We start from the raw sequence: 16,472 nt of genomic DNA, 5'->3' as shown, positions 1-16,472 counted from the left end.
TCCTGCTGGAGGGATCCTGTGGGCAGCTGGTTTGCCACTCTGAACAGAGCGCTGGAGGGATGGACCTGGGCCTTTGTATGCTCCAACAGAGCCCCAAGCAGATTCCTGTGATTCTGCTAAGGGCAGAGCCAGTGCATGTGCTGGGACTGAGAAGAGCCACCCGCAGAAGAGAGCTCAGCAGTGCAGTCACACAAACCTTTCCCAAGCAAGAGAGCTGGGACTGCCAGAACCGGTGCCGGCGACAAGCGGGGAATGCGGAGCTGGAGGGCCCAGAAGATGCCAGCAGGATAAGTGGCGAGCCGGGCAACTTACCCTTGAAAGGGAAAGAAACACATGTGGACAAAATATTGAGCACGAACCAGCTCTTCTTTCCTTTTACAGGCAAGGCATAGACCAGGTACGAAACGAACCCCCAAGTCTCTGCTCCTCCAGAGAGTCACCATGCGCTTACCGGTTTGTTATGTGAAAGGACACCGACGGCTGGATCCCACGGCCTCTTCAGCAGGAGGGAAAGAGCCTCAGCACCTGCTGCTCCCGTCCTTGTTGTGGACGACAACAACATCCGATCGATCAGGCTGGGAATCTGAAATCCGGTGACAAATACATTATGGGACTTCCTAACTCATTTGTCTGCTCTGCACAGCGCTGCCATCAATGTCTCTTGTCCTCCAGTCGTATTTGCACATGGTTTGTATGCACTGCTCGTTACAACTACAGAAAGAGATGCCTCCTTGGGCTCAAGTGGAAGAGCCCATCTCCACCGATGCCTGCTGGGCAGAAGAGGACACTGTTTCCTTAGCGTTCAGGCAATGCACCTGTACTTATCAACTGAAGCATAACCTAAACTGCAGCACGGCTCAACGTGCCGCATCAGCCTACAGGGAAGGCAGTGTCGCTTTCTGCCATGCCGTCAAAGAGGAGATGCTTTCCCTCACAGAAGCAGCACGGCAAGGAGAGCCGCAAGGAAGCAAACCAAAACGCGCGTCTGCTCATCACCTTTCCCTTGAGAGTCTGCAAAGCATCCAGGTAGGCGGCCAGCATCGGCAAGCTGAGGGTCTCCACCAGAGTCGAGTGCAGCCACTGGATCAGCCTGGCGTCCCAGCTGATGCTGGCCAAAGCCTGACGGACCCGTCGAGCACATTTGTCCACCGCTATCCTTCTGAGCACCGGCTCATTGCAAGCCTGAAGAAAAACAAAGGAGACAAGCTCAAGGTGAAGAAGGCTGCACAGCAACGTGAGCCAGAGCTTGGAGCTCCAGAAGCCAGTTCTCAGATGTAGATGCTGAAGGCTTGGAACTTGGCTTGGGCCAAGGGAAGAATGAGGCACGGATGTGATTAAAAGTCTGGGCACACTCTGTTAGCACGCCTAGGAGCCCTGAAGTCAGCTAACGCAGGCTGAAGGAGAGAGGGCACGAGGAAGTCCTCACCCCTTCGTTGGCTAATCGAGCCAGTCTGTCAGACTGCAGGGCTTTGAGGATTTTATTGAACAGCTTGTTCTGGGCAACCGTCCAGCCAGACCTGCAAAGGAAAACAAAGAGAGCGGTTCAGTTTCCAAACAGCTGGAAGTACAGCTGGAGGAGCCCAGGCATGCCAGGCTCCCAAGGGTGGCACAGGTCAGAGGTGATGGACCGTCACTGTTTCTGCTTGTGGGAAGGTGGCCCAGTAAGCTTTGGGTTCACAAAGCTTGAGAACAAACTACTGCTCTGCTACCACAGCTTGAGCAAAGCAAACTCCCCAAGTTCTGACATGGAGAAATGTGTTCTCTAAGCACAGAAGCCCCACGTGTCTTCCTCTGGTGTATGAAAAGGAGGAGGAGGGCACATGTGCGTGCCAGACTCGCCAAGGTTTTTTCCTGCTGTGGGAAACAGCGGTCTCTCGTAATGCCTGAACCAGGCCTCGCCATCTGAGAGGGCTGATTGAATTGGGAGTTCTGCACTGAGCGGGGCGATGGGCCCTCTGGCCCCTTCCAACTCTACCGCTCCATGATTCCGTGCTTGCCCGCCATCCACTGTGATTCACCTATTTTGCTACATGTACACATACAAAACATGGGACAGGGAAAGTGGTGGCCCTGTGTGTGAGCCTTTGCTGATGGGAGAAGCCCCATCCTTCGAGAAGGGACTGACAGACGGACATGCCAGATAGATCATTCTTGTCCTTGCCTGGCTACCCTCAACAACCTTTATGCCATTTGCTCTATGGAGAGCTGGGGGGGTTGCTCAGTGCAGAAGCTCCATTACCAGAATCGGCGCCCTGCAATTCCATATCATAAGCTACACACAACTGAGCACAAGGGCAAGTCAGCAGAGCGCCAAGAGCAGACAGGAAGCACCAAGTTCCTAACTTGTGGTGGGAAATGTTTATAGTATACTGAATGGGAAAACATTACAACTTCATTTACATCATATAACTTTGAAAATGTGGCTCTGGATGTGTCTGTATACTTCATTGTGGAAGAACCATTACTATAGAATGGGACTTGGAATCCTTCATCATTTTAAACAATGTATTTTTGTAACCACAAAGCACATAAACATGCGCTTAAAGAATTGAATGTACAAGCAGTTAGGTTTTTCACCCTTCAGTACACCGTTTTTTGCTCTGTAGCACACAGTCATGCTCATTTTCAGGCCTTGCAAGCTCAGCGAGCATCCTGCAGTAAACAACCAAAATTCTAGACTCCTGCGTTCTACCAGATGCTTATTTAGTTCTTTGTCGATTCAAATTAATCTCTTCCAAATAAAAACAAGATTTTGGCACCTCAAAGACCACCACATTAATGGATTAGAGTTCACTTTTATGCTATAATAAAACTATCCATGTTTAAGATGCCACAAGATTCTTTTCTGGTTTGGTTTTCAGCTGCTTCTCTGAATATGATTTACCTAAGTCAGAATTTCCCTAGAAGCAAAAATGACAAAACTGAGGCTGCCATACTTTGAACATGTCATCAGAAGGCAAGACACACTGGAGAAGACCATCATGCTAGAGAGCATCAAAGGTGAAAAAAGGGAAGACCAAATATGAAACAGATTGATTCCATAAAAGAAGTCACAGCCTTGAATGTACAACAGCTAAATAATGATGGAATGAATAGGACATTTGCAGGGCGTTAATTTATACGGTCGTCATATGTCAGAGAAAACTTGGTAACACGTAACAACAACTTGCTTATATCATTAACTACGGTAGGCATATCATACAAATTTTATACAAATTAGTAGTGGTCCCCAAACTTTTGGGTGAGTGGGCACCTGACAGGGTTGGAACAGCTGGTAACAAAACCACAGAATGCAAAGTGGCATGAAAAGGAATTTAACTTGCTGAAGAACATGCAAAATCACACTTCTGAATCCACAGATTTCTGTTCAACCCCTTTTTTTGAGAAGGCAAACGGATGAGGAATCAGGGATAAGATCGAGGAACTGCATAAAAGGCAAAGACTGAGCATAAACTCTAAGTCCTGTAGTCGTCTTCAGAAAGCACAACAAAGGATTAGTTTTGCACTCAACTTCAAAAAATGAAAATTAAATATAATTTGCCTACAAGAAACACATATTAAGAAACAACATAGTAAGCTTTTGGAATGCTTAAAGCTTGGAAAGTTATTTATATCTTCTGCTTCTCAAAAGAAAAGAGGTTTAGCATTATACATCAAGGAAAAATTAGACCCTAAACATATATTAGCTGATGAGGATGGTAGGATTCTGATGGCTGAAATCACACTGAAACTTAGAAAGGTGCTTTTGGCGGCGATTTACGCCCCAAACGACCATCAGGAAATGTTCTACCAAAAGCTACGTGCTTTACCCTCACAATTGGACTACCAGACCGTGTGTGTAATGGGGGACGTTAATGCAACTGTGGACAAGAAAATGGATCATAAGAGTGAGACTAAGGACAGAAACTCCTTCATGGGTCACTGCCTTGTCATGGCGAAGGGCTTGCGTAGCGCAATGAAGCTATGAGCTGTGCCGTGCAGGGCCACCCAAGACGGACCGGTCACAGCAGAGAGCTCTGATAAAACGTGATCCCCTGGAGAAGGAAATGGCAGCCCACTCCAGTACCCTTGCCGTGAAAACCCCTGGGACGGTACCAATAGGCAACAGATATGACGCCGGAAGATGAGCCCCTCAGGTCGGAAGGTGTCCAATGTGCTACTGGGGACGCGCAGAGGGCTAGTACTCGTAGCGCCAGAAAGAAGGAAGCGACTGGGTCAAAGCCGAAGGGACACTCAGTTGCGGATGTATCTGGTGGTGAAAGGAAAGTCCGATGCTGCGAAGAGCTATACTCCACAGGAACCCGGAGTGTAAGATCCATGAATCACGGCAAGCTGGATGTGGTCAAACAAGAGATGACAAGACTGAACACCAAAAAGGGATGTCCTTATCATCATGGGGGAATGGAATGCTAAAGTAGGAAGCCAAAAGATAACCGGAATAACAGGCAAGTTTGGCCTTGGGAATACAAAATGAAGCAGGGCACAGGCTGGTAGAATTCTGTCAAGAGAATACGATGGTCATAGCAAACACTCTTTTCCAACAACCCAAGAGACGACTCTACACACGGACATCACCAGACGGTCAACACAGAAATCAGACTGACTGTGTGCTCTGCAGCCAAAGATGGAGAAGCTCTATGCAGTCAGTAAAAACTAGACCAGGAGCTGACTGTGGCTCAGATCATGAGCTTCTTGTTGCAAAATTTAGGCTTAAATTGAAGAAAGTAGGGAAAAGCACTAGGCCACTCAGGTATGACCTAAATCATATCCCTGATGAATATACAATAGAGGTGACAAATAGATTTAAGGAATTAGATCTGATAGACAGAGTGCCTGAAGAATTGGCTAGAGAAACGGGACTTCGTATAGATTCAAATATTTTTTTAAGTTATCATAAATAGAAAAAATGTGGGGGCTGACCTAGCAGGTCCAATGTTTCTTGATGAATGGTATTGTTTTTAGTTTTTCTTTGTATTAGGGTTATTTTGAATAAAACTTATTATTAAAAAAAGGATTAGTTTTGCAGAAAATAAATTGTTGTTCTCTCAGTATTGTCAAGCACTTGCCTATCCTAAGCAACAACAATCACAGCTCAGCTCAAACACGCACCATGTCAAAAGTAAACAAACCAGTCCGCTGTTGTAAGCAGGTAATTTTCCCCTTTTCCCTTTCTTTTGGCAGACTCAGAACAAAACCACAGTTCTTCTGTCAACACTTCACTGAATACAGAACAGTCTAAATCATGATAGCCTCTGTTTGAGATGGGGCAGAAGCATCTGCCCATGTGAAGAGCTGAACTCAAATGGGAACTTCCCTGCCATCCCACAGAGTTTTTGGATCCAGCCTCAGGTGGCTTCTGCTGCTCACGGCTTGATGGCAGGAATGCCAGACGCTTTGTATTCGGGATGCTCTGTAACCTGGCTGCCTGCTTTTCTTGTCATTTGGCCCAGTTAAGCAGTTCCCCTTGAATTCCCCCTTCCATGCCAGTTTGCTACAGCCTTCCTCCCTTTCTGAGGCGGGCTGGTCCTCATACTCTGCCTGAGAAACTTCCTTAGGTAACCTTGAACCTGCCAAGTCTTCTGTCTCCAATTCTCCTTCAACCCCCTCACCAGAATCGAACAAATATATGTGAGAAGACTGCAACGAGCAAGAAACAGTCCCCTTCTTTACCCGTACCAATGGCAGCACATGCAGTGAGCTTCTGCCACCTCTCCCTTAAGTACTACCTGTTCATATGCTCCTCCCAATCATCAGGTGGAGGAGGCGTATCTGTATCCGTGCGGGCAAAGATGACATGGCGCTCACACTCATTCATCACCGTGCGGGCTTTCTGGTTGTCATATAGTGGTACAGGTGTGGGTGTCACTGTTTCTACATCAATGGGAACATCCGCCTCACTGAAAGCAGAGATTGCAATTTCAAGGAACAGAACATTTTTCCTTCACCCCCGTAAATAACTTCTGACCCCACTCCATTTTTTATGTATTCAAAATACCAAATTAAACAGCAGAGGGGACTCTGAAGAATCTAACAGATCAGAAATTATGCTTCAGAGAAAGGAACAACATAATGCAATCATAGATACATGCATATTTGTTCCTTTGATTTATGCCCCTTTCTGTCCAGCAACTGCACTTTGATAATTTTCCTATAGTAGAAAATGAGGCCATCTCACATGGTGCTGTGTTCTTGATGTCTTTTAGGAGTGACAAAGAGCAGGCGAGTGGGGCGGGCATTGCTGGCATCAGGGTGGGCACTCCATGGTTTGGCATAGCTGTGGTCCAGAAAGACCAGGTCTAGCTCCCTCTCATGAACAGACAGCTGGAAAAGCAGCGACGTCCCCATCCTTCGTGCTGAGGTCTGGAAGTCCCGCTCGTTGCCTCGGTAAGTCATGTCTCAATCACTCACTTTTACTTCTAACACCGCACAACTCTTCCACCTTCACATTCTTGCTTGTTTGTGGAAAGAAAGAGAAAAACAAGTGAACAGCATGAAAAGATCCATTTCTGAACCATGTTTGCTGCGCCCATGCACGCTCCCCCACCAGTTGAAACAGCACTGTGGAAGCCCCATTAGCAAACTTGCCAGCAGCACGGGGCCAACACCCAACTACATTTATGGCTTTTCCACAGATAATCCAGAAGCCAGACTAAGTCCCAACGTAACAAACTATTCAGCTCTGTTGCCACCTTCTCCTCCTTAGTCCGACGGTTTGTCTGTCTGTCTGTCTTTCTTTATAAAATGTGTTTGCCATCCAATTACTTACATCTCTGGACGGCTAACAACATAGGTAATTTGACAACCCACTCTGGCTGCAAGTTAATAAAATGCAGCAATAAAAATCAATATTAAAATATTGATTGAAAAGGTCTTAACCTGGCACCGAAAAACATATAATGACGGCACCAGGCGGACCTCTCTGGGGAGTGCCTTCCATAGTCGGGGCGCCACCGCAGAGAAGGCCCTCCTCCGGGTGCTCTGCCTCCTAATGTCTTTCACAGAGGGTTCCCGGAGGAGGGCTTCTGTTGCCGATCTCAAGGGGTGGGAGGGCAAATAGGAAAAAAGGCGTTCCTTTAGGTATCCTGGTCCCAAGCTGTTTAGGGCTTTATAGGTAATAACCAGCACCTTGAATTGAGCCCGGACTTCGATGGGAAGCCAATGAAGCTGATAGAGGACGGGGGTTATATGAGAATAACGCCCAGTCCCTGACAGCATCCTGGCAGCTCTGTTTTGCACCATCTGAAGTATCTGGACTGTCTTCAAGGGCAGCCCCACGTAAAGCACATTACAGAAATCCAACCAGGAAGTAACCAATGCGTGTGTTGCTGTTGCTAGGCAATCCTCCTCCAGGTAGGGAAGAAGCTGATGGATTAGCCGAAGCTGGAGGAAAGTACTCCTCGCCACCACCGTCACTTGGGCTTCCAAAGACAGCTCCGGGCCAAGGAGCACTCCCAAGCTGCGGACCCTGTCTTTTAGAGGGAGTGCAACCCCGTCCAGGGTAGGGCCCAAGTCACCTACCCAGAAGCTCAAATCACCCACCAAAAGAACCTCCGTCTTATCTGAATTGAGCTTCAGTTTTTTGGCCTTCATCCAGCCCATATCCTCGGCCAGGCACCGGTTCAGCACAGCCACTGCCTCACCTGGAGCAGATGTAAATGAGATGTAGAGCTGGGTGTCGTCAGTCTACTGATGACTCCGCAGCCCAAACCTCCTGATGACCTCTCCCAGCGGTTTCATGCAGATGTTAAATAGCAAGGGGGACAGAATGGAACCCTGCAGCACTCCTTGGCAGAGTTGCCGTGGCGCAGAGCCAAAGTCCCCCAGCACCACCTTCTGGATTCGGCCAACAAGGTAGGAGCAGAACCACTGCCAAGCAGTGCCTCCTACTCCCAATCCCACCAGCCTATCCAGGAGGATACCATGGTCGATGGTATCGAAAGCTGCCGAGAGGTCCAGGAGAACCAACAGGGACTGTTTCTCTCCCTGCACAAGTCATCGTACAGGGCAACCAAGGCAGATTCTGTACCATTCCTGGGTCTGGAGCTGGACTGAAATGGGTCCAGATAATCAGTTTCATCCAAGAGTGCTTGGAGTTGTCCCGCCACCACCCGTTCCAACACCTTGCCCAAAAACGGGATGTTGGCCACCGGTCTATAATTGGCGGCCATCTCTGGATCCAGGGATGCCTTCTTTAGGACAGGCCTGATTACCGCCTCCTTTAAAGGAGCGGGCACCCAGCCGTTCCTCAGAGAGGCGTTAATAACCTCCAGGACCCAGGCACCAATCCCGTGTTTGGCTTTAGTCAGCAACCAGGAAGGGCAAGGGTCGAGTAAACAGGTGGTAGGATGACTTGCCATACATTGATTCCCTGCCATCGCATCCCATCTCTCTGACTCTAACCCTAACCCAAATCAAAGGGCAGCTTCCAACAATACATGGTTAACGTCTAGTTTTCAGGGCCAAGTGGGGCACAAATCCAGGACAGAAAAGATTTGTAACCGGTGAGTAAAACTGCACATGAGACGCAAAGGGCAGATCACTGCAATGTCACACATCACGGCCAGGGGAGAAGGAACAGGCTGCCCATCCGCTTACTCCCCGAAGAATCTCGGCCCTTTTCGATGCCCCAGCGGGGCCAAAGCCGCCGGCGCTCGCTTCGAGCGTCTGACCAGGAACGGCTGCCAGCGCGGTGCAGCAGGGCAGAGCAGGGACTGCGCGGACCGCTCCGGTTCTCCAGCCCGAAGGGTCTGCGCGCGCAGGGCGCGATCGCGGACACACGCACGACCCCGAAGGGGTCGGAAATGCCCCGCCACTGCGGCGCCTCGGGTCACGGGCGGCTGCCCTCCGCTGGCAAGCGAGCTGCGCCTACCTGCTCCGGCGCTCGCGGCGGCCTGCCAGGTAAGGCGCCCGGAGCCCCGCGGGAACAGGCGGGCCTCCAAGCGCCCCGGGCATGAGCAAAGGGTCCGGTCTCGCGGGCGGGAAGCCTTCGAAGCCGGCAACCGGAGGAACCGCCGCGCCCCCGCCGGGAAGGAAGGAAAGACGACGAGCAGCCGCAGCGGGCTGCGTCCCCGCCCCGGAACTTCTCGGCGCCAGGTGCGTCCGCGGCCCCCGCGCATGCGCGCCCCTCGCCTCCCACGCGATGCGGACCCCGGATTGGTCGTCGCGCCTCGCGCGGCTGGGGAGGATCTTCCCCACGCGCGCCCTTCCGCCCGCGCGCGCCGATGACGTCACGGGCGCCGCTTTACGTGCCCCGCGCGCGCGGAGGCGGAAGTGGCGCGGCCGGCCGAGATGCGGCGCTTCTCCGCAGCCATGGGCAAGGCCAAGACCGCCGTCCCGGACAGGTGAGCGGCTGGGCCGCGCGGGGCTCGAGCCGAGCCGAGCCGCAGCGCCGCCAGCCCGGCCCTGGCCGGGGCGGCCGCCGCCGGCGCTCGGAGCTCGGACTTTGGGGCGGCAGCCCTCGCGAGGGGAGGGGAGGAGGGGAGGAAGATGTAAGAGCCGCGTTACCTCCGTGTTGTGTGTTCACGGGAGCCCGCCCCGCCCCGCCGGAATGGACAGACGGCGTCTTGGGATGTTGGAAAAGAGGCACGCGGCTTCATCGCAGCTACGTGGCCTGTCCCCCTTTTCAGAGGCAAGATTAGAAAAGAAGGGAGAGGCGCAGTAGGGCAAAACACTTCCGGGAAAAAGTGCAAGAGAAGAAATTATCCATGGCAAAAAGGCTATCACAGTGTAAGCACTAAGAATGCTTTCGGCAGTCAGGGGGTCCTGCATTTGGATGGGAATTGGTGGGGCTTGAGGAAATCGGCAAGGGCATAAACATCCCATTAGATTCCACCCTTAGAAGCACTGTTCTTATGTATCCTCAAATCATGCGTCCTTCTTTGCTGTTCCTTCGTGGTCATGCTTATACAAGAGCAATAAATGATGCCTTCCCCCCCACCCCCAGATGGACAGATTACCTACCCCTTGGGAAAAGAATACCCGGAACTCGCTTTATTGCTTTTAAAGTGCCTCTTAAGAAGGTTGGTAAGCCCCGTGAAAATCATGTTTTCTTATATTGATAGAACGTTGGGGAAAAGCTGGGTACCAGTGATGTAAAATGTCTAGTTGTTATTGTTAGTGAAGAAGTTGTTACTGTTAGCAAAGAGACAAACTATTCATGTTGTAACAGCTTTAGACTTACATGAATCTCAGACAGTAAGCATAATGCTAGTTTTGTATGGCATGTGGGGTGGAACAAAGATTGAGAGAGTCATCTGTATATGAAAGGCTATTTGGGAGAAAAGTGTCATTAGATCTTGATGGGGCTATAGGTATTTAGCCAGGATTATCCCAAGATCTAAAACACCAAGTTAGGAATTTATGAAGCCGTCTTGTAAATAGTTATTTAATTCTTTTAATACACCTTAGCTGAAGTTTCCTGGATGCATTTTTAAAATTTCATAAAAGCCATACACTAAAATCCCATAAAACTCATTCCAAAATGCCAAGAAAGAAAGAAAACAGTTAAAATATCCGTCTTAGATAGGCACCTTGGCATGGTAAAGGTATTTAAGAGTTTCAGAGATGCCAGGAAATCAGACTCAGCAAAAAATTCTATAATGTTGCTTACAGAATTTTTTTAGCATAGAAAAAGATCCAGTAGGTTACAGAACACACTCAAGTAGGATTACACAAATGTAGTAGGGCTCTTCTTGGGTAACTAGCATAGTTTAATTATCTTTCAGAAATTTGAATGGAGGCTTGCCCCAAATGAACGCTTTTCTCCATCAGACCTTCTTGATCAAGTTAGAGAGCAGAAAGAAGAACTTGGCTTAATAATCGACCTAACATACACTACCCGCTATTATGAGCCTGAGGTAACGTCATGTCATCGGACTTTCCTTAAAGGGGTAGATGTTCTTTATGTTTCCACTTGGCAGTGTTCTTAATATGGAATTAGCATCTTGTCCTTTCTGCACTGATGATGATTTGTGCATCGATCGGGGTGTTCAAGGGAGCTCTGAGGAAACGCGTTCAGTTTTTCTGTATGCAGTAGTGGTGAATAGGCTACATGACAGCATGACCCCACAGCCATTGAGGGGAGATTTCTTCCACTGTGCATGTCTTTGGACTTTGGTTCAGTTACCTATCCTTACTGCATGACTGCTAGCTGAAAAGGAGGGTGAGATGAAGATGAGGGTTCCATGCATGGCTGTAAAGGGCAAGTTAGTCTTAGCTATTTTTTCAGGAGGCAGTTGTGGGCATAGCTGGATGCCCTATGTTGCTAAGCCAGTTGTCAGTGGAGCCACTGGAGTATCTCATGATCCAGCTGCTGCCTGCAGGAGCTGGCTTTGGGCTGGTGGGCTGGGCTGGACACGGGATAAAGAGAGAGTGCGTCTCCCCTCTAGACATCGTTGTGGACTCTGGCGGCTGGGCTTGAGTCCTCACTCAGACTAGGCTGGAGATGCCACTGAGGTGGCAGGATGTCTGCATGGAAAGGGATGCAAGTAATCCAGGAGATGCAGGCAGCAAATACCACAACTGGCTTTTGATTTCCTCTGGACTGAAACGTGAGAAGAGTTGAGTAGCCTCATCTGATACCGTTTGTGTTCTGCACGTTTTGCAGGAGCTACCAGACACAGTGCAATACTGCAAGATTTTAACAGTGGGACATGAAGTGCCAGATAATGACACAATATTCAGATTCAAAAGTGCCGTGAAGAAATTCCTTACAGAAAACGAACATAACGGTGAGCAAAATCTGATGACTCAGAATCAGACTTTTTAAAGGTAGCAGAGCAGTTATTCATGTAGTCCTTAATGACACATTCCATACTTCATGGGTTCTTGCTTCATAATATTTTTCTGCAGTGCTTTGATTGGTTGTCTGTCTGTACAATGCCATCCATGTACATGATGGAAGCACATAGGCTCCCTTCCCACGTCTGTCATCTAGCATAAGGATGGGCAAGGACACTCACAAATCTTTGTCAGCATGGGATTGAAATAACAAGCATTTGGGAAATCTGCTTTCTGCCTGCTATGAGCCGAGCCCTTATAAAAACGGCTTAAACTTACTATTTTCCTAGATAAACTTATTGGAGTTCACTGCACACATGGCTTGAACAGAACTGGTTACCTTGTTTGCAGGTAAGTTGACTTGAGGACACTCCTCATCAGTCTGGCTTGATAAGGTTAAATGAACAATTGCCACATGTGGTATTTGCCACATGTTTCCTCTGATGTGGGTAAAGTCAGCAACCCATCCCCAGGGGAAAGGTCTCTGGCTCTGTATGTACAGTGGTACCTTGGCTCACGAACGAAATCTGTTCCAGGATTCTGGTCGAGACCCAAATTGGTTGTGAGCCAAGTTAAAATTCCCCATAAGGTTCAATGTAAATAAGGTTAATCCGTTCTGTAGCTATTTTTTTAATCAGAAAAATGTGAAGCAAAGTGACAAAGAGTAACAAAGATTGCGGCCATCTTCCCCCCCCCCACCTCGAGCATGAGCGCGACCATCTCCCTGCCCCCCCACACACAACCATGATCGTGCCCATCATCCTTGCACACATCCAAGACAGGAGCAAATGGGGTGCGCTGGGGTAGGGAGAATGGGCGCAAACAGGGCGCGCTGGGGGAGGAAGAGGCAGGCACGATCATGCGGCGGGGGGGAGATGGCCAAGATCGCAGTTGCGCTCCTGCAGGAAAGACGGGCGTGATCTCGGCCATCTCCCCACCCGCAGCATGATCCCGGCCATCTCCCCACTCGGGGGGGGGGGGGGGGGAGATGGCCGCGTTCGCGGTCACCACCCAATGTGGAGTTTGCAACCTGAGTGAAAATTTTTATGAATTTTTTGTCCGTGACCTGATTTGGTTGTGAACTGAGGCATTTGTGAGCTGAGGTACCACTGTATTCTGTGAAAATGGATTTCCTGCAGGCATGAGTTCATTGGTTTTCACTGAGTGGCTTGTGATCTAAGACTGAAGTGCAGCTCGGTGGCAAATACACTCTACCCACATTTCAGGCATGTTTTCTCACGAATATTCAGTGTGACTCTACCATCGTTAAGTAAAAATCCTGTGTGCGCTTCCTGAATCCTATAATGCCAAATAAGCAGGCCTAGATTAGGAGAAGTGTTGAGGAGTTAGAACGTCGGCTTTACCATAAGGGTCGTAAGTGCAGAGTAGTAATCCAGGGATATTAGTTTTCTGAGTATTTTCAGGCAATGCATCCTACTTTCTACAAATATTCTAGTGCTGTCTGGTGTTTTGTGGTAGTTCTTTCTATAGCAAAATGTGTTTCTATTGTGGAAGGTACCTCATCGATGTCGAAGGAATGGATCCAAACACGGCAATAGAACGTAAGTGGTGCGCCTTTATTTGCAAAGTTAGAGCATTCACTGCTTTTTCAAAAAACTTCCTATGACTATGAAGGTGGAAGCTGCCCTATTTAGATACTGCCAGAAGAACACAGAGAATCTGCACCAGACTGAACTCCTTCTGAGAGTTCCACGCGTCTTTCCGCCTGTTTTCTTTTTCAAAGAAAGCCAGCACATGCCCAGAATGAACAAGGCTTGGCAATGGAGTGCGAGAGTGGAGCAGGCCTTGTCTCATGCCCCCCTTATGCCAGCTGTGGGCACACGTGCTCTTTCCCAGTGTACCCCACAGGAAGACTCTGATCTGTTTTATCCAGGGCCCCGGCTAGGGCCATTGTGTGTCCACATCATTTTAAGTAAATCTAGAATGCACCCAAACAAACCCAGCATTGCCTTGTATCTGCCCATAGCAAGAGAAAATGGCCTGCCTAAAATTTATCTGAAGCATTTTCATCCTGTTTCTGGGCCAGAAAGCCTTCCAGAGCAGCTTACAAATAATATACTACTCCTGCCTGCGGGCTTACAAGCTAAAAAGCTAAAAAGACATGGTGAACAAGGGAAGGGAATGGAGCAGGAAGAGGGGTGGAAAATTGAGCCTTTCAGCTGGGCCAGCAGAGTGGCCCTGGCTTCCACTAGCCTTCTTCCAGGTAGCATGTGGGTGGGGAAACAGAGCGAGCCAGAAGGGGTCTCCCGGACCATCTAGTCTGACCCCCAGCTCCAGCTGGCTCCGCTCATGACATGCCCGCCATGTGCATGTATAGCCCATCTTTGAACACCCACACCTACAGGGCCCCAACAACCCCTCGTGGAAGCCCATTCCACACCCTCGGGGCCCTGACTGTCAGGAAGTGCTTCGTGGCATCCAAATGGAACCTTGGCTCCCTGAGCTTTGCTCCTTTGGAGCGCATCCTGCCTTCCTCCGCAGGGGAGAACAGGTCTCTGCCCACCTCCGTGCGACATTCCCTCACGTACCTGCATGTCACCAACAGATCCCCTCCGAGTCTCCTCTTCTCCAGGCTGAAGAGACCCAGTTCCCTCAGTCTCGCCTCGTACGGCATCCCCTGCAATCCGGCCACCAACCTTGTGGCCCTACGCTACACTGACTCTAACCTGGCTATATCCTTTCTGTAATGAGGGGCCCAAAACTGAAAACAATACTTCAGTTGCAGGCACACCAGAGTCGTACAGAGTGGTAGTAATACCTCTCTCGATTTAGAAGCCACGCTTCTGGCTATGCAACCAAGGGTGGTGTTGGCCCTCTTGACCACCGCATCACACGGCTGACTCATGTTCAGCCTGCAGTCAACCAGCACCCCGAGGTCCCTTTCACAAGTGCTGCTCTCCAGCCACTTGTCCCCTAACCTGTGCTTATGACACCGATTCCTATGCCCCAAGGGCAAGACCTTGCACTTATCCACATTGAACGCCATCCTGTTGTCTCCTGCCCACTTCCATAGTCTGTCCAGATCCTTTTGGATCTGGAGTACCTGCTCCTCGGTTGTGGCCACTGCCCCAGTTTTAGTGTCGTCTGTGAATTTGATCAGCGGACTGTTCACCCCTTCTTCCATGTCATTGATGAAAAGATTAAACAGGATCGGCCCCAGGACAGAGCCCTGGGGGACCCCCGCTTGTCACTGGCCACCATCCTGATGTTTCCCCACTAATGGTTACCCTCTGCTTTCGGTCAGTCAACCATACCCTAATCCATCGGACAGGGCATTGGTCTATCCCAAAACTCCTCAGTTTCTCCACCAGGATATCATGGGGCACTTTGTCAAAGGCCTTGCTGAAATCCAGGTATACCACATCCACTGCATCCCCTCCATCCAGCCATCTCAAAACCTTGTCATAGAATTCCACAAGGTTTGTCTGGCAGGACCTGTTTTTGCGGAAGCCGTGTTGTGTGGCTGTCAGCCTCCCTTCCCTATCTAGCATCACTAGATCTCTCTCTCTATTATGAACCTTTCCATTGTTTTTCCTACAATGGATGTAAGGCTAACTGGTCTGTAATTCCCCATGTCCCTTCTACTACCCTTTTTGAAAACTGGGACTACTGACATCACCCTCCAGTCCTCTGAAACTTCACCCGTTCTCCACGAGGCCTTAAAAATGGAGGCCAGCGGGCGTGAGAGAACCCTGCCAACTCTCTAAGTACTCTCGAGTGTAACCCGTCAGGGCCTGGCGCCTTTGTAATGTCCAATGCCCTGAGGAGCCCCTCAACTTCAAGGGGGGGTGACTCTAATCAGTGCCCCTAAGTCCCCAGCCTCATCTAATCTCCTATGCGGATCTCCCCCGTCCTACTTTGGGGAGAACACAGAGGCAAAATAGTCATTTAGCATTTGTGCCTGTTCCCTCATATCAGTCACTGGATCTCCTTCCTGCTTATTAGTGGTCCCACCACTTGTCTCCCCTTACTCTTCCTATTTACATGCTGAAAGAAGCCCTTTTTATTGCTCTTGATATTCTTGGCAAGTCTCAGCTCGTAATCAGCCTTAGCCTTGTGAAGAATCCTTCTGCAACGGGCCTCCTCCTCCCGGTATACCCTTTTGTCTATTTCCACCAGTACCCATTTCCTACGGAGGTTCCTCTTTCCTCTAATCCCTCTAACCACCTCCTTTTGCATCCATGGCGGCACTCTCCTCCGCCTTCCCACCTTACTGACTAGAGGTAGCGTCAAGGCTTGTGCCTCCAAAACCTCCCTTTTGAGTGCTCTCCACCCCTCCTCAACTTGCTTACCTTCCAGTAACCTATCCCAGGAGACTTTCCCCAGTCTGGCCTTCAGTTGGCCAAAGTTGGCCCTCTTGAAGTCCCAGCTTCTTGTGCTTGACCTGCTGCCCGTCCGCAGTCCCGATCTCAAAGCAAAGGATGGAGTGATAACTCGCATCCAGAGCTCCCCTAATTTGTGCTTCATCTATCAGCTCCTCCCTATTGGTCAAGACCAAGTCAAGGATGTTTCCCCCCCTCGTCGCCTCTCGGACCCTCTGTGTGAAAAACCCTCCCTCCATAGCTTCTGGGAAGCGACGTGACCTGGCTGTCACCGCCGAGTGAGTCTCCCAAGTAATATCCGGGAGACTGAAATCTCCCATAATTACTGTGTCTCTCGGGGGAGAGACACAG

At 49.7% G+C, this 16,472-nt stretch overlaps 2 protein-coding genes across 10 annotated transcripts in view; one reads left to right on the top strand and one right to left on the bottom strand.

Moving 5' to 3' along the window:
- Positions 1-9,063, bottom strand: part of KANSL3 (KAT8 regulatory NSL complex subunit 3) — a 29,836-nt gene extending 20,773 nt beyond the window's left edge. For 5 of the 7 annotated variants that reach the window (XM_044417349.1, XM_044417352.1, XM_044417354.1 and 2 more), the window contains exons 1-7: positions 8,870-9,063; positions 6,176-6,452; positions 5,727-5,897; positions 1,427-1,517; positions 997-1,182; positions 452-583; positions 197-313 (exon numbers count right to left, since the gene is read on the bottom strand). In XM_044417349.1, coding sequence (XP_044273284.1) covers positions 197-313; positions 452-583; positions 997-1,182; positions 1,427-1,517; positions 5,727-5,897; positions 6,176-6,393 — 915 coding nt within the window. In that variant the 5' untranslated portion in view covers positions 6,394-6,452; positions 8,870-9,063. Of the gene's footprint in view, positions 1-196; positions 314-451; positions 584-996; positions 1,183-1,426; positions 1,518-5,726; positions 5,898-6,175; positions 6,453-7,539; positions 7,559-8,869 lie in introns of those variants that run through there. The other 2 variants (XM_044417350.1, XM_044417351.1) reach the window with 2 other exon arrangements.
- Positions 9,064-9,251: 188 nt separating this feature from the next.
- Positions 9,252-16,472, top strand: part of DUSP11 (dual specificity phosphatase 11) — a 12,761-nt gene continuing 5,540 nt past the window's right edge. For all 3 annotated transcript variants that reach the window (XM_044417386.1, XM_044417384.1, XM_044417385.1), the window contains exons 1-6: positions 9,252-9,341; positions 9,944-10,019; positions 10,725-10,856; positions 11,606-11,729; positions 12,069-12,129; positions 13,294-13,340. In XM_044417386.1, the coding sequence (XP_044273321.1) occupies positions 9,289-9,341; positions 9,944-10,019; positions 10,725-10,856; positions 11,606-11,729; positions 12,069-12,129; positions 13,294-13,340 (493 nt within the window). In that variant the 5' untranslated portion in view covers positions 9,252-9,288. The remainder of the gene's footprint in view (positions 9,342-9,943; positions 10,020-10,724; positions 10,857-11,605; positions 11,730-12,068; positions 12,130-13,293; positions 13,341-16,472) is intronic.

This window comes from Varanus komodoensis, unplaced genomic scaffold (assembly GCF_004798865.1).
Source record: "Varanus komodoensis strain SLA01 unplaced genomic scaffold, ASM479886v1 scaffold88, whole genome shotgun sequence".
Classification (NCBI taxonomy): Eukaryota; Metazoa; Chordata; class Lepidosauria; order Squamata; family Varanidae; genus Varanus; species Varanus komodoensis.
This window is presented reverse-complemented; position numbering and strand designations above follow the sequence as displayed.